This window comes from Thamnophis sirtalis, unplaced genomic scaffold (assembly GCF_051295495.1).
Source record: "Thamnophis sirtalis isolate CommonGarterSnake01/CBP01778 unplaced genomic scaffold, rThaSir2_p1.2 scaffold_3, whole genome shotgun sequence".
Lineage (NCBI taxonomy): Eukaryota > Metazoa > Chordata > Lepidosauria > Squamata > Natricidae > Thamnophis > Thamnophis sirtalis.
Window position 1 is genome coordinate 12,935,186 of NW_028261383.1, and position 18,091 is coordinate 12,953,276.

Consider the following 18,091-nt stretch of genomic DNA (forward strand, 5'->3'; position numbering starts at 1 on the left):
GGATGACCTGGCTAGGGAGGGGCAGCGGCAGCGAGCTGGGCGGGGCAACCCGCTTGCTGTTGAAGACACACTGGACGCGGCAGGGCAGGGGCCCGCGGCCGGGAGCGGCTTCTGGCAGCTCCCAGGCGGCGATCCCACCACCATCCGCTCGCGGCTCTTCCCGCCCAGACGCCCAAAGCCTCCCAGCCCGCCTGGGGCGAGTCAGCTGCAGTGCAGCCGGTGGTGGGCAGGAAGGCTTCTGGTGGCTTCCGGGCGGCGATCCCCACCCACTCATTCGCTAAGCTATCCCATGCGAGCGCAGCGGATGGGCAGGGGAGTGAGCCATCGAAGAAGGCGCCAAAATGAAGCGGGATCTTTTGGGAATGGCCCGGGACGCGGGAAAAATGATGAGAAAGCATGCCTGTCCCACCAAATGCGGGACGTCTGGTCACCCTGGACATGATAGCAGTCTTCCAGTATTTGAGAGGCTGCCGCAAAGAGGAGGGGGGTTCAATTTATTTTCCAAAGCACCAGAAGGCAGGACCAGAAACAATGGATTGAAATTAATTTAGGAGAAAAGCAACCTGGAATTAAGGAGTAACTTCCTAACAGTGAGGACAATTAACCAGTGGAACAGCTTTGCCTTCGGAGGTTCTGGGTGCTTCATCACTGGAGGTTTTAAGAAGAGACTGGATAGTCACTTGTCTGAAATGGTATAGGATCTGCTGTTTGAGCAGGGGGTTGGATTAGAAGACCTCCAAAGTCCCTTCCATCTCTATTCTGATTGATTGATTGATAGCTGTTTAACAAAGCGAAGCAAACATGCCTTGTAAATGCAGCTTTGGCCTGAAGACTCACCATGTAATAGAAGACAATCTCATCCTCCTTCTCATCACCTAGGTTAAGGCTGTATTGCACCCGAATGTGCTCCAAGTGGCGGCAGCGGAGCGTCTTTGAGGCAGGCTTGATATTTAGGTAACTTTTGCTTGGAGAATAAAGTATGTACACTGTGTGACTTGCTCTACCGTGACTGGGTGTAATCCAGTGCTCACTATTACACCAAGGTTTCTCTTGATATGAAGCCTGAGAGGAAAAGCACAGATTTAGAGAAAATAGGTGGGAAACTGGCTGAGAACATTTCGCTGACAAGGGCGAGAGAGGTGGATGATAGATGATAGAGATCAGTGGTGGATTCCAGATTCCGGTTCCCTTTCCAACCGGTAGGGTTGGAATGGGCCCGGCGTCACCCACATGGAAATGCATGGCACGAACGCACATGCGTGCAGCACGTGCTTCCATCATACCCACCTGCGATGGTTCTGCAAGCCTCTGCAATGCTCCAGCTGCTCGGTGGAGCGTCACGTAGGGGCTGTAAGTGCCACGCACGTGCGCGGAAGTGCCAAAAGCTTACAGCACAGGTAAGGAGCGAGGGTGGGCGGGCCCTCCAGAGCACCATATTATAATGGTACCTAGTGCTCTGGGCAAGCTCCGGTACACATGTACCGGGGCATACTGCCTGCAACCCACCACTTAGAGATAGACAATAGATATATTTATAAAGTAGATATTCAGTAGATATAGAAATAGATAGATAATGGATGGATGGAAGAGAGAGAAAGAGAGGGGGGAGAGAGAAGATATAGAAAGATGGCTAGATAGAGAGAAAGGAATAGATAGAGATGATAGATAGATAGATAGATAGATAGATAGATAGATAGATAGATAGATAGATAGATAGATGGATGGATGGATGGATGGATGGATGGATGGATGGATGGATGGATGGATAGATGGACGGACACACACACACACACGCACATACACGGGTGGTATTCAGCAGGTTCTGACAAGTTCTGGAGAACCGATAATGGAACTCTTGAGTAGTTCAGAGAATCGGTAAAGAACACCTCTGACTAGCTCCATCCACATCTATTCTCTGCCTCCCAAGTCCCAGATGATCAGGAGGAAATGGGGATTTTGCAGTAATCTTCGCCTGCCATGCCCACCAAACCATGCCCACCAAGCCATGTCACGCCCACCAAGCCACGCCCACAGAACCTGTAGTAACAATTTTTGAACCCCACTTTTGGATAGATGATAGATAGATAGATAGATGTAATGTGATATCATATGATATGAGAGAGATATAGAAAAAGAGAGAGATAGAGAAGCAACCAAAAGTCAAGAGGGGGTTTGTGACTGTGCTCTGGAAGCCACACTCCATTTGTTTTACCCTGTCACACACACAACCCCAAAAGATTGGGCTGGTTGTCTTGGTTGCAGTCAGCAGGCTGATTTTCTCACATGTAAATTTCATCATATGTAGAAATACACCACTTTGCATAGTAGTGGCTTCCCTCATGGCTTTTTTCCCCTCTGCAGACATCCCTGATTGATGTTTGAGTACTGGACCATCGAATTGTAATTCTCCTCCCTACAGTCAATGGGCCAGGCTGGCCAGAGGGGAACACTCCCCCTATCCCAGTGGAATGGAATAGTCCTGACACCTGGAAGGTGTGAAAAAAGGAAGGATCCCTAAGTACTTTTAACTAACTAACCAGAATAACTTTATCTTTATTGTCACTTTAAATCTATACTAATCGGCACATATTAAAATGAAATTTCTTTGCATATAGCTCTCAAAGGGTCATCATCTCCAAAATACACTGCATAAACATAACTAAAATATAAGTAAATAAAATAATAACAACAACAACAACAACAACAACAACAACAATAATTGATTCAGTTCCCCACAGCTGGATCAAAAAATGCCTGAAAATCTTGGGCATCAGCAGCAACATACAAAAATTCATGGAAACTTCAATCAACCTCTGGAAAATGAAGCTTATGGCTAATGAAGAAGAACTGGGTGAAGTTGAAATTAAACGAGGCATTTTCCAGGGTGATTCCCTTTCACCCCTACTTTTTATACTCTGAATGCTGCCACTGACAATCATTTTAAAGAAGGTGAACTGTGGATACGAACTTGCAAACAAAGGACTGAAAATTTCACACTTGGTGTACATGGATGATCTGAAGCTGTTTGGTAAAACAAAAGCTGAACTAAATTTATTAATTGAAAGCACAAAAGAATTTAGCCAAGACATTGGTATGCAGTTTGGAATTGACAAACGTGCAACAATGGCATCCAAAGCAGGCAAGGTCATAGAAGTTGATGGAATACAACTTGAGAATGAAGAAATGATAAAGGCAGTAAAACCAGAAGAAGGCTACAAGTACTTGGGATTTTAGAGGGCTCTCAACTCTCTTCATCATCGTGATGATCCCACTATCAGTAAGCTTTAAAAAAATGAAATTAGGCTACCAAACAGCCAAAGAAGCTGAAAAAGTTCGCATTTATTATATATGGATGATTTGAAACTCTATGGAAAGTCAGAAATAGAAATCCAATCACTGAGAAACACAGTCCGAGTATTCAGCACCGATATTTCAATGCAGTTTGGCATGGAAAAATGTGCCACTGTATCCATAAAAAGGGACAAAATCACTACATGTGAGGGAATTGAAATGCCCAATGGCCAACTAATTAAATGCAACGAAAATGAAGCCTACAAATATTTAGGCATTCTGCAGTTGGATAACATCAAGCATGGAGAAGTAAAAACTATTGTCGGGAGGGTACACCAACAGAATTAGGAAAATTTTGAAATCTAAACTGAATGGTGGAAATACAATCAAGGCCATAAATACCTGGGCAATACCAGTTATAAGATACAGAGCTGGTATAGTTAACTGTACACAAGCTGATTTGGACATTTTGGACCGAAAAAACAGGAAACTAATGACAATGCACTACAGTTTACATCCACGTGGTGACACTGATAGACTATACCTGCCCCGAAAATCAGGTGGCAGAGGATTATTACAAGTGAAACAAACAGTTGAAGAAGAAAAACATGCATTGGCTGATTATTTAAAAGAAAGTCAAAAACATCTATTAATCGAAGTAAAGAACAAAAATCTATTGAAGATCCAACAGACGAAACAAGAATACAGAAAAGTTGTGATAAAATCAAGAATGGCAGAACAAAGCATTGCATGGCCAATTTCTGGAAAAAATAAAAGATAAAGTGGACAGTGAAAAAACTTGGTTATGGTTAACAGCAGGTACATTAAAGAAAGAAACAGAGTCACTAATCCTGGCTGTGCAAGAACAAGCTATCCGCACAAATGCCATTAAAGCCAGAATCGAAAAATCCTCTGATGATGCCAAATGCAGACTTTGCAAAGAAGCTGATGAAACTGTTGATCACATACTCAGCTGCTGTAAAAAAAATCACGTAGACTGATTATAAATTGTGGCACAATTCAGTAGCACAAATGATCCATTGGAATTTGTGCAAAAATTATAATATTAAAACAGCAACAAACTGGTGGGAACATAAGCCTGAAAAAGTCACCGAAAATCAGATGGTCAAGATCTTGTGGGATTTTAACATACAAACGGACAAAATACTGGCGCATAATACACCAAACATCACACTGGTTGAGAAAAATAAGGTCACAATCATAGACATCGCAATACCAGGTGATAGCAGGGTCGACAAGAAGGAATATGAAAAAATTGCAAAATACCAGGACTTAAAAATCGAAATTCAACGATTATGGCACAAACAGCAGTGGTAATTCCAGTGGTAATTCACACACTGGGTGCTATTCCAAAAGCACTGGAATTACATTTAAAACAGTTAAAAATTGACAAAATCACCATGCAAAAAGCCGCACTGCTTGGATCTGCATGCATATTACGAAAATACATTACGACGTCCTAGGCCCCTGGGTGGGGCCCGACTAGTAATCAATGCCAAATCCAGCGAAACAGCTGGCCGCTGTGATACAATCTGTTGTTGTGAAGAATAATAAATAAACAAGCAGGTCAAAAGCAGCCTGGAAGCAAGATACGATTTGGAGAATAGGAGATTGCAGTAGTAATTGAAGAGCTGAAGTAGAGGGTTGTTGCCATTGCTGAAAATATTAAACGGTATGAAATTCGAGTAACTCAGTTCAAAGAAAACTCACAGTTCAGAGCATATCACCACCAGTTTTATAAGAGCTTAGAAAATGGAGATGGAATAACAACAAATAAAAAGCTTGATAAAGAGAAAGCTCTGAAATTCTGGAAGAATTTGTGGGAAAACAACAAGAAGCACAACAGAAATGCAAAATGGATCAAGCAGGTTGAGGATTCTATTAAAGTGCATAAAATGGAAGATGTGAAAATAATAAAAGAAATGGTGCAAAGGCAGTCAAGAAAAGTGAAGAATTGGAGTGCACCTGGACAAGATGAGCTACATAGTTTCTGGCTAAAGACACTTACAAATATGCACGTAAGATTGGCAGCCCAAATGAACCAGATCTTAAAAACACCTGAAAATGATGAATGGATGACAACTGGAAGGACATTTTTGATCCAAAAAAGATAAAGAAAAAGGAAAGAACCCTGGAAACTATAGGCCAATCACCTGTTTGCCAACAACATACAAGCTCCTTACTGGTATCATTGCAAACCAAATTTACAGACACTAGGAAAGATATGACTTGCTTCCTGTAGAACAGAAAGGATGCTGCAAAAATTCAAGAGGAACAAAGGACCAACTGCTGATTGACAAGCTAATCCTAAAGAATTCAAAGAAAAGACGAACAAGCTGTTCATAGGTTGGATAGACTATAAGAAAGCATTTGATTCAGTTCCCCACAGCTGGATCAAGAAATGCCTGAAAATCTTTGGCATCAGCAGCATACAAAAATTCATGGAAACTTCAATTAACCTCTGGAAAATGAAGCTTATGGCTAATGGAGAAAAACTGGGTGAAGTTGAAATTAAACAAGGCATTTTCTAGGGTGATTCCCTTTCACCCCTACTTTTTATACTCTCAATGCTACCAATGACAACCATTTTGAAGAAGGTGAACTGTGGATACGAACTTGCAAAGAAAGGACTGAAAATTTCACACTTGGTGTACATGGATTATTTGAAGCTGTTTGGTAAAACAAAAGCTGAACTAAATTTATTAATTGAAAGCACAAAAGAATTTAGCCAAGACATTGGTATGCAGTTTGGAATTGACAAATGGGCAACAATGGCAATCAAGGCAGACAAGGTCCTAGAAGATGATGGAATAGAACTTGAGAATGAAGAAATGATAAAGGCAGTAAAACCTGACTTGATGCATAATAAAGTCAAGGAATTAACCTCAGCCAAGTACATTCAACGAATTAGCAAGATATTGAAGTCCAAACTGAGTGGAGGAAACATCATAAAAGCCCAAAATACCTGTGCTATACCTGTAATTCGATACTCTGCAGGAATATTTGACTGGACCCAGTTGGAGTTGGACAATTTGGACAGAAAACAAGGAAGCTTATGACAATGAATCATGCTTTGCACCCTAAAAGTGATGTTGACCGATTGTATCTACCAAGAGCAGAGCGTGGTCGAGGACTCCTACAAGTAAAGCAGACTGTGGAAGAAGAAAGACACAGCTTGAATGATTACATCCAGAAAAGTGAAGAACCAATGATTAAGGAAGTAAATAAAGGAGGTCTTTTGAAGACGACTAAGTTAAAAGCTGAATATAAGAAAGAAGTAATTGAGAAGCGAGCTGAAAATTGGAAAAGCAAAGCTATGCATGGCCAATACTTGAAAGGTATTGAAGGCAAAGCTAACCAAAAACTAATTTTGAACTGGTTAAGATCAGGAGTACTGAAAAAAGAAACAGAAGGCTTTATTTTGGCAGCTCAAGAACAAGCCTGAGCCACAAACTCCATGAAGGCAAAAATTCAACATGTTACCACCAACAGCAAATGTTTCCTCTGTAATGAGAAAGATGAGACAGTCGACAACTTGATCAGCTGGTGCAGCAAAATTTCACAAACTGACTACCTACAATGCCATGACCGCGTTGCTAAGATTATTCACTGGAAATTGTGCCAAAAGTTTGGATTTGAGTACAGCAAAAACCACTGGGAACATCAGGTTGAGAAGGATTTAGAGAATGAGAAAGTCAAGATCTTGAGGGACTTCAGAATCCAGACTGAAAGGCACTTAGTCTACAACATACCTGACATAACAATAATTGAAAAGAAAAAAGTATAGTTCATTGACATTGCAATACCTAGTGATGCCTGAATTGAAGATAAACAGCAAGAAAAAAATCACAAAATACCGGGATTTGCAAATTGAGGTTGAGCGACTGTGGAAAAAGAAATCATGTGTTGTCCCAATTGTAATTGGAGCCCTTGGAGCAATACCTAAAGGGCTACCTCGCTATTTGGAAAATCTAAATTTACCTTACTTGAACATTCTGACTTTACAAAAAACTACCCTACTTGGCACAACTTATATTCTCCAACATTACCTTAACAGCTCCTAAGTCCTTGTTACTACTCAAGCTGTTGAGCTACCAACCAGCCCCAAAGGCTGTGAATCTCACCAAAGATTAACCACATAATAATAATAAAATGAAACATGTAACAGTGATACCCATTGTCATTGGGGCACTTGGTACCATGACCAAGAATTTGGTACATCAACAAATTGTAGTTTCTTGCAATAACACCAGTGGAATTGCAAAAAACTGCGCTACTCGGAACATCTTATATTTTAAGAAGATACTTGGTTGATACCAAGGATGCTGGCAGCAACCCGTATCAACCATTAGCACCAGTCAATGGTATTTGTGATGCATTTTTGAATGTTCAGTTGACTGAGTTTCTTGTTTAATTAATAAAGCAAAACATAAACATAAATAATATATACCCACAGTTTACTGGATGGATGGCATAGGGAATAAAGCTGTTACAGAATCTGCTTGTCCTGCCAGAAATACTTTGAAATCTGATTCCTGGAGGGAGCAACAGAAACAAACCATCAAGTGGGAATGTCATAAAATACAGTCAATGCAAAGCGAGAAGACTAACCGTAAAATAAAAATCGCCGTTTGTGAAATCATTGGTTTCTATGGAAAATTCAGCTCTCCCCTGAGCGTCCGTCACTTGATTCAGCCGCTGGTGATTTGTCAGTATAAAAATCTCCACTGTTCCATTGTTGATCGGTACGTCGTTGATGTCTACCAGCTTCACCTGCACATGAAAAACTGCTACATGAACCCAACTGGTTGTGGCCTGAATATTTCACAATTTACCAAGGCAATTTCTATTCTGCTTTTCCTTCAGGACGCCAAGCTTTCCCACCACGCCATCCTAATTTTTCCCTATCACTACAACTCTGTGAAAAAGGGGAGACTAGCAGGAGAGACTTGGGCCTGGGAGTAGCTTTTGGGGCTGCGGCTGAGAAAGAAAGGGAACGATTTCTAAACCCAAACAAGGAGTCGCGGAGAGATGGGTGTTACATCTTGGTTTGATAAACTGACTCTTCATTAGGGAAAAAGGGCTTTGGGAGTTTCAAAGCAGAGCAGCTGCAGGGGATGATAGCCATAGCACTTCTATACTGCCCCATGGTGCTTTACATACTCTCTGGATATTATACAATGTCAGCATTTTGCCCCCAACCATCTGGGTCTTCAGCTGCTGGCTAACTCACTACTCGCCACCAGCAGTTTGATGTCCTGAGTGGCTCGATGTTGACTCAGCCTTCCATCCTTCCAAAGTGGGCAAAATGAGGACCCAGATGGCAATATGCTGACTCTGTAAACCTTAGAGAAGGCTGTAAAGCACTTCAAAGTGGTATATAAGCCTAAGTTCTATTGCTATTGCACTGAGGCATGATTGGGACTTTGTGGTGGCTGCCATCTTGACTTTTTGGGGTCACCACTATTATTTCCATGAATACCCCTGCTTAATAATCCTGGAGGGGGGCAGGGAGCTGAGGCTCTGAGTCAGGATTTAGGCCTGGCTACAGCACAGAAACCGCTTTGGTCGCATTGATTGATGATCTCTGGAGAGCCAGGGATGGAGGTCATGCCTCCGTCCTAGTGCTCCTTGACCTCTCAGCGGCTTTCGATACCATCGACCATGGTATCCTTCTGCGACAACTGCGGGAGGTTGGGGTGGGAGGCACTGTTCTACGGTGGTTCTCCTCTTACCTCTCGGACAGGTTGCAGTCGGTGTTGGCCGGAGGGCAGAGATCGACCCCTAGGCCCCTGATGTGTGGGGTACTGCAGGGTTCGGTCCTGTCCCCCCTCCTATTTAATATCTACATGAAACCGCTGGGTGAGATCATTCAAGGGCACGGGATAAAATACCACTAGTACGCGGACGATACGCAGCTGTATCTGTCCTCCCCGTGCCAAACTCAATGAAGCGATGGACGTGATGTGCCAGGGCCTCAAGGCTGTTAGGGACTGGATGGGGGTTAACAAGCTTGTACTCAATCCAGATAAGACCGAGTGGCTGCTGTGCTTCCCTCCTACTAATTGGCCAAGTGTTCCATCTCTCAGGCTGGGGGGTCAAACAGTATGCCCCTCAGACAGGGTCCGCAATTTGGGAGTCCTCCTGGACCCACAGCTGACTTTTGAACACCACTTGTCAGCTGTGACCAGGGGGGCATTTGCCCAGGTTTGCCTGGTGCACCAGTTGCATCCCTACCTGAACCGGGAGGCTCTCACAACAGTCACTCGCGCCCTTGTGACCTCCAGACTGGACTACTGCAACGTGCTCTACATGGGGCAGCCCTTGAAGAGTATTCGGAGACTTCAGCTTGTCCAGAATGCAGCCGCGCGAGCGATTGTGGGTGCACCTCGGTTCACCCATGTAATACCTATCCTCCGCGAGCTGCACTGGCTGCCTATTGGTCTCCGAATACTCTTCAAGGCGCTAGTCGTCACTTATAAAGCCCTTCATGGTATTGGACCTGGGTACTTGAGAGACCGCCTGCTGCCAATTACCTCCACCAGACCGATTAGATCGCACAGACTAGGCCTCCTCTGAATTCCATCTGCCGGCCAGTGTCAACTGGCGACTACCCGGAGGAGAGCCTTCTCTGTTGTTGCTCCGATCCTCTGGAACGAACTCCCCGTGGAGATTCGCACCCTCACCACCCTCCAGGCCTTCCGCGTAGCCCTTAAAACCTGGCTGTTCCGACAGGCCTGGGGCTAAAGAATCGTTGCCCCTATCTGAATGGTATGATTGTTGCGTTTTTAATTATGTATTGTTTTGTGTTGTTGTCAATGGTCTGTATCCCCCTTCCCTTGTTTGAGTTGTGAGCCGCCCTGAGTCCCTTTAGGGAAAAGGGTAGCATACAAATGAAATAAAACTCTAAAACACTCACTCTTTATGTCTGAAACAGGAAAAATATAATATTCTGCCTTTTTAATATTTCCCAGAATATTTCATTCTTCTAGGAGAAGGGTGGGTGCAAACTTTCTATAATCCCTCCTTTGGGCCATAAAAGTGTGGGTTGAATGCTTTTTCTCGCCCAAGATTAGGAATTGATCTGATCACGGAGAAAGATGCTGGAAACACGGAGGCTGCTTGGAAAGATGGTTTAATGGTGGACAGGACCACATGGGTTTTTGGGTCCTGAGCAAATGAGCACATGGGTGAGTGAAAGAGAAAGATTTATACCCTCTCTTGGGCTTTGGATTTGAGTTTCCTGTTCTTGTGGCAAGGACCCGTTTGGACCCGTTTGGGCGAACCAGCAGGGGAGCGAACCGGTTCGGTCCGCTGATCAGGTGGGCCTGGGCCCACGTACCCCTGCGCTTTACTTACCTATATCCTCTTAGCTGATTTGCATGGCAGAGCGGATTGCTGCACCTCAACTATGTTACTCCCCAGAAGTAATGTGAAAGGTAAGTTTTGCCCGCACATCAGGCACAGGCACGTGCAGAACACACGATCACCAAACCGGTTGTTAAACCAGCAGGATCTCACACTGGGGAAGGGCCTGTATTCTGATTGGTTGTAGACTCCCATGTGGCCATGTGGGATCATAGGTAAAGTTTGATCGACACTTTGGGCTGATACAATGATGGGGCTTTGTTTGTGGCTGAATGGCTTTGCCCTGAAGGATAATCCCATCATCCTGGAGCTGAGGTCTTTTATCCCTCCTCCCTCCCTCCTTTGATTGAAATGGTATAAGATCTTCTGCTTAAGGCCTTTTGGGCACCAGAGCCCCATTCCAAGGAAATAGGCTTTTCCATGGACCAAAGTGGGTGTGGTTTCACATGCTGCCTGCCTCCCACAGATGGGGCTTCGCTTGTTTGTCCGGCCCTGTTTCTGGCATACTGTGGCCCGATACTGGTCCATGGACCAGAGGACGGGGGGATTCCTGAATTACAAGACCTCCCAGGTCCCTTCCAAGTCTGTTATTCTTATTCCTTAATGCTTTTACTCTGCTTTTGATCATTCTAGCTCAGGGCAGCTGGGCAGCTGCTGTTAGGGTGAAGAAATGGCATTGGAGCAGATTGGAGGGGCTGGCTGGGCTGATATGGCTTAAATCCAGTTATGCAGAAAAACCACAGCTCCCATCTTACCTTCACGATGTAGGGAATGCCGAGTCTATAGTAACGGTCTCGGTTTTCAAAGATAATTTTGCTCAATGTGGACGTGATCCCAATGTATTCTGTAGCGTTCATCTCCACTCCTGTTGAAGAGAAATGTCATCTGCAAAAGGCTTTTCCCTTCCTCTCCAATTTCCCAGAAACTCCTTGTCTCTGGAGTGCCAGGAAGCCTGACTCTTTTGATGGACACCCTGCATTTATGGATTTCTGCTTTGGAGATTTGAATAGTTGATCTCAGGGTCCTCCCTTGTGCAGATTTCTCTGACTTGTCTATGGAGATTCTCAGTCATCCAGGTTATGGTTGTCCCAAAGATGATTTTTTTTCAAGAGGCAACTGGACTTTCTGGTTTTTCTTTGAAGACATTTCGCTTTTCAAGCCAAGAAAGTCCTTCAAAGAATGGAAGAAGCTTCTTGGATGAGAAAGGAAATGTTTTCAAAGAAAAACAAGAAACTCCAGTTGCCTCTTGAAAAAGCACCTTATGGATTTCTGATATACTAATTCCCTCTGTTGGATTGAATTTGGCAATTGGTAGCCCTTTAAAGGTTTCCCCCCATTGTGACTGGCTCAAAGGGGAAATGCGCAGCCCAGGGAATCTGTTGTCTGAGAGACACATCCATCATCATTTGGCCAGCACAAAAGTGTGGAATTTGGTAACTTTTCCTTCTGAAGGGAGATCTGTTTTTCTACCTACATTGGCATGCTTTCAAACTGCTAGCTTGGCAGGAGCTGGGGCGAGGACGGGAGCTCACCCAATCCTGCAATGCTAGGGACTCGAACCTGAGCTGCCAGTTTTCCAGCTGATAAGCCCAGACTCTTAACCACTGAACCAACATGCTCTTTACGGGATATCAAATTTGATTCGTATGTCTCAGACTGCTTGCAACCAGCTTATTTCCCCCCTCCCCCGCAAAATCTCATCACTTCCTGTTCTGTGAAATGGGTGTTGGAACCGAGAACAGTTTTCTCATTGATAACTCAGATACTCTCTTAGACTTAGACACAGGGTGTTTTTTTCTATCAAGGTTGATTCAGCCATCTATCCTTCCGAGGTGGGTAAAATGGGGACCCATATTGTTGGGGACAACAGGCTGACTCTGAAAACCGCTTAGAGAGGGCTGCAACAGCCATAGCCCTTAGACTATATACCACTTCACAGTGTTTTATAGCTCTCTCTAAGTGGTTTTACAGTCAGCCTCTTGCCCCCAATAATCTGGGTCCTCATTGTACCCACCTCGGAAGGATAGATGGCTGAGTCAACCTTGAGCCTGGCGAGATTCAAACTGGGAAATTGCAGGCTGCCGGCATTCAGCAGAAGTAGCCTGCAGTACTACATTCTAACCACTACGCCACCAAGCACTGTAAAATGGTGTATATATATGTGTGTGTGTGTGTGTGTGTGTTTTATTTTATATATATATATATAATATATTTATATTTGTGTTTTTTTATTTGTGCTGATAAATAAATAAAGGGAGACTAGTATAGATCTATTTCAAGCTATTTAGCTCTCATCAGCTAGCCACACCCTTACTGGGATTCGAACCTGTGCTGTATTGCATCTTAGGCAAACGTCTTAGCCATCAATACCATCTTACCATATATATGGTAAGTCTAAATGCTATTGCTTTTGCTATCTCCCAAACCTTCCTTGTAGGAAACGGGAGCTTTAGGTCTGGTTCTGGGCCATTCTGTCAGCCCGTTGGTGCTCTTTTGTTTCATGAAGGTTACCTGTCTCTTTCTCTGTGACTTTGCCTTCTACGGCGATGTTCATCAAAAAGCCGCGCCACCTCAGGTGGAATGGCTCCATGTTCACCGTCTTGGAGAAACAGCCATTTCCATCTGCCTGCATGACACAACAACCAAGAAACAGCAGTCTGTGACCCCTCTTCAAATAACCTTGCGTTCCTTGTTTTTCAGCAACACAACTTTTTCATGCCTTCTACGGGGGTTGGAAATCCACTCTCTGGTTCATGGACAGCAGAGTCAAGCCAAGGAAGTGGAACCCCTGTAGGAAAGTAATTCAGCAGAACTTCCCTTCTGAACACCTGTCTAAACTCCTTAGGTCTCATCTGCTTTTTAAGTAGGCAATTTAAAGGTAGTCTGAACCCCGATTTGTTCTTCCCTTGGCCATTACTTTTACCTCAAGCATTCTTCGACTTAGGACGATAATTTAGCTCAATATCTCACTCTCCTTAGTGAGACATATGTTAAATGAGTTTTACCCAATTTTACAACCTTTCTTGTCATAATTGGTAAGTAGATCACTGCTTGTTAATTCTTAAGTCCATAACATGGTTGCTAAGTGGATCTGGCTTCGCATTACCTTTGCTTGTCAGAAGGTTACAAAAGGCGGTCACATGATCTCTGGAACACTGCAAGTGAACACTGCAAGTATCAAGGCCCAAGGGCTTGCTAGGTACTTAGATCTGGCTTGCAGGGCTGCCTTGGAAACAGCGAAGCACTGGCCCGCAGTGCCTCTGCAAGCAAAACCGGAGCTGGGGCGGGTCGCGCTCACCCTCACAGGTGCCAGTAATATGAGTGATGTTGAGCTGGCCACGCCCACCATGGCCACATCCACCTGACCCACCGAGGTCAAACACAGCCCTGATGTGGCCCTTAATGAAATTAAGTTGCTCTAACATCAGATTAAACTAAAAGATTCCATCTTTATTCGGTATCTAAACTGGGTTTTTTGGCTTTTCTCTGGTGAACTGCAGTAGGATGATCCCTGGGGAGATTCCAGCAAAATTTCCCGAGGGATGAAGTATGGATGGACTCCGTTTCACTCGGTATCTTCCCTTCACGTCTGTGATATCCTGGTGGAATGTCTCCTCATGCTCCTCACTCCCTTTTCAAAGGGAAATAGCCTAAATGTGAGCGTAAGAGGTGAATTTTCGGTGACATGTTTGCACCAAGTGCTTTATAGGATCTAAGCAAATTTTTCCACGTCATTTTCATAGTCCTCTGTCTTTCTATTCTCAAAGTGAAGGTAAATTTATACACAGCCACATGGCACCATTTTCATTGTTCTACCATACTTTATCAAGAAGTTACAAGGCATCATGATCATGAGATACCTCTCTCCCTTGTAGGTAAATATTCTCAGCTGTGCATAAATCTTCATTGTGAAACATCTTGAGAACTTTAGCCACCCAGTACCTTTACCACATGTGTTTTCATTCATCTAATCACAATATGTAAGAATTAACATGTTTTATCTCGGACTTTGATAACTTCCCAAAATTTGTAGACCAGTGTTAATTCATTATGTGCCATCAAGCCCATTTTGACTCCTTGTTACCACCTAGATAGATTGGCCCTGTGACAATATCTATTTCTAATTGGTTCTTTCAGGTCTCTCAGTGCTGTAACTGAGACCTTCCAGCTAGATATCCTCTTTCCTTACACCTTTCCCAACATTAGAGCTTTATTTCTCTCTCTCTCTCTCTCTCTCTCTCTCTCTCTCTTTCCCTCCCACTCTCACTCTGCCTCTCTCTGGTTTTCCCTCTCTCTTTCCCTCACTTTCCCCCTTCTCGCCTCTCTTTTCCCCTCTCTCTCTCTTCCACTCTCTCTTTCCCTCTCCCTGTCTCTCTCTTTCCCTCCTCTTCTCTCTTTCCCTCTTCCCCCCTCTCTTCCCCCCCCACCCCCTGAGGGGGATAAGGAATCCCTGAACTGGTGCTGGGTGGTAGGAATCTGACGTCTGGAGGCCCAGGAGCCCAGGAGTAGTGCACCAAAGACCAGCTGGCCGGCAGAGTAGTGTGACATCATAACACCGACTGCTCTGCAGGAAAAGCAACTGACATCTGGGAAACGAGAGTGAGCTGATGACAACACACGGTCACATTGTGGCTCTGTTATAATGAGCTCCAGGAGGAGGAGACCCCATCTCCCCCATTGTGAAGCAAGCTAAATTTCAATTCCAACTTCTCGAGAACTTTTTCTTTTGTGAGTAGTTGGAATTGATTGAGTGAACTTTGTTTTTTAGTCCCACAAACTTTTTTCCCCTGCAAATGACAGCAAGAAATGCAGCAGAGAAATGTAATGGAGCTGGGCTGGGGAAACGGCAGACATAAGTGCAAAGACTGGTCATAAATCACTCTTTTCATCACCATCATATTTTTGAATGATTGCCAAACAAATGGTTGTAAGTCAAGAACTAACTCTATTTTCCCTCCCAGTTTACCGCTATACAACCTATCTTCAAACAATATTGGCCCATACATTGGCCCATGAAGGTTGCTTCAGCCAGAAATGGAGATTTCTTCTACTTGAAGATGTCCCTTTTTAGCTAAATGGTGTTTGTGCTAATATTGTTGGAGGGTTCAAATCCTGTATGAAACAAAAAATATTATTTCAGAAGAAATAGTAAGCAGGGATAAGGGAAAAGATGAGGAAGCTGCACAAAGAGAAGACAAGAGAAGAATTACAGAATGCCGCAGAAGTGCATGGAGTTACACTGAAGTGGAAGAGGCTGTGGATGAGAATTAGGTTAGAAAATGCTTGGCATAAACCATAAAGATGGGAGAAAGACACTGTGTGGTATGTCTATAAAGCAAAAGGTGATTGCAAAAAACATAGTCAAAGAGAGCATGGAATGGTTGATGTTGTGGTCCAGCAGGAGCCGTTGGAGCTGACGATGGACTCCGATAGTGAGGAACCTTATGAGTCTGCTGTGGAAGATGTGGAAGACCCTGGGCGGGGTTCAGACTCAGAGCAGGGACCAGAGAGGCTGTTTGGCCACCAGGAGGCACCTGAGGCATGGAGCAGTGGGAAAGATCAAAGGGAGTTTGTCCCTGATGCCAGGCAACGAAGGGTGGAGAAACAGAGGCAGCAGTTATGGAGACAGACACATAAGAGATAATCAAGCCCAGGTGGTTGTGGCTTGGCCCCTCCCAAGAGGGTATATAAGAAGAGACTTTGGGAGGAGTCCTTATGCAGGAGACAACCGTTCGTAGTAATCTGGAGAACTCCTTGCCTGGTCTGCCTTGTGTTCCCGTGTCTGTTGGAGTCTGGGTTGCTGCCAACGTCTTGCCAGTGAGTCATGTCTGGGCTTTCAGCCAACAGGATTATAATTGCTGTGAATAAAGAGTGGCAAACAGCTAAAGCTGTGTCTGCGTTCATTACCAAACGGAGAGGGGGCAGAACAGTTTAGATGAAAAGAAATGGGGAAAATGCAGCAATTGCATATGTTGGTGGAATTGGGAATGCTTAGTTTAAGGAAAAGAAAGACTAGGGGGTGACATGATAGCACAGTTCCAATATCTCAGGAGTTGCCACAAAGAAGAGAGAGTCAAGTTAAGCATAAGAGCAATGAATGGAAACGACTCAAGGAGAGAAGCAACTTAGAACTAAGGAGAAGGATGTTCCGGAGGTGACGTCACATTGGAGCAGCTACAGGGGAACGAGTCTCTGTTCTCCCTGACAGCTTTAAAGAGGGGAAAATCCAGCGGTGATGGAGGAAAAGGTGATCTCCTGTTCCGAAGGGTGAAATCCCTGAAATCCAACACGGAAGAGGCCAGTTGTCATGGCTTGGTCACAACCTGGTCCAGAGATGTGACAGCCTGATTAATGGTGGAAGGAATAAAAAGTGAAAAGCAGCAGAATCTACCTGCAGACAGTGTTAAAAAATTTGATACTCCAAGACACTTCTCCAAGTTGATGGAATTTACGATAGAGCAATAAAGTGAGTCTCCAAAGAGAGAACAAACGGACTGAACTGTGAGGAGCAGAAAGACTAAGATGAAATACAGAATCTGTAGAGAGTGAAAGGGATTGTAATGGCTGAGTGGAGAATTTCTATTGATTTCTGAGACTGGATCTATGGTGATAAATTGAGAGTTTTGTGTGGGTGGTGAACGGATTGAGAAAGAAGGAAAGAACATTTCCCTTTTGCAATAGAAGAGATAAAGGTGGAAAAAAGAAAGAGAAAGGGACAATGACTGCAATTTTGAGGAAAGGAGTCATTTTGAAAGCACAAGGAACAGAGAAATTGCAAGGGAGTAGAGAGATCGAGGAAAAAGAACTGTTGTATTCCCAACGTAGGACTTTGGTTTGGACTCATTTATAACCAAGTTTGTGTACTTCTGATATCTCTACATTATTTAATTTGGTATTTAAATATTGTTATATTTACCACAGTGATCTTTAGATCAAATAATTTAATATTTTATAAGCTATACATTTTATATATCCTATATATCTATACTCCACATATATTTAATGTAGATTCAAGCATATTTAAAACAGGATAGAATTTATAACCACTCCATTTATTACTGCATTAGAAAATTAAAACAGGAATTGTTGATTAACAATAACATTTAATTAATTTAATTGATTTCATATGCCGATTTATATATTTATGAACTTTTAGCAAATTTATTATATAGTGAAAAAGTGTAATAAACTATTTAACAATCTAATAGATATTATAAATATTTATTTATTTCTCTCCTTTGCTTCCTCTTCCCCTTTAATACAGTTGTTAGAACAATCCATAATAATTAACTACAAATATAATAATCTATAATTGTGATACAATTTATAGCTGTTTATATAATTGTCTATAATTGTCTATAGAAAATTGATATTAAGGGTTGGATTTAATCAGTGACTATTGTTAACTATC

The 18,091-nt window shown here is 43.3% G+C and overlaps 1 protein-coding gene across 1 annotated transcript in view; it reads right to left on the reverse strand.

Moving 5' to 3' along the window:
• Positions 1-18,091, reverse strand: part of LOC106538675 (alpha-1-macroglobulin) — a 63,551-nt gene that overhangs the window by 27,684 nt on the left and 17,776 nt on the right. The window contains exons 9-12 of the mRNA XM_087711236.1: positions 13,192-13,306; positions 11,436-11,545; positions 7,924-8,085; positions 838-1,062 (exon numbers count right to left, since the gene is read on the reverse strand). Coding sequence (XP_087567362.1) covers positions 838-1,062; positions 7,924-8,085; positions 11,436-11,545; positions 13,192-13,306 — 612 coding nt within the window. The remainder of the gene's footprint in view (positions 1-837; positions 1,063-7,923; positions 8,086-11,435; positions 11,546-13,191; positions 13,307-18,091) is intronic.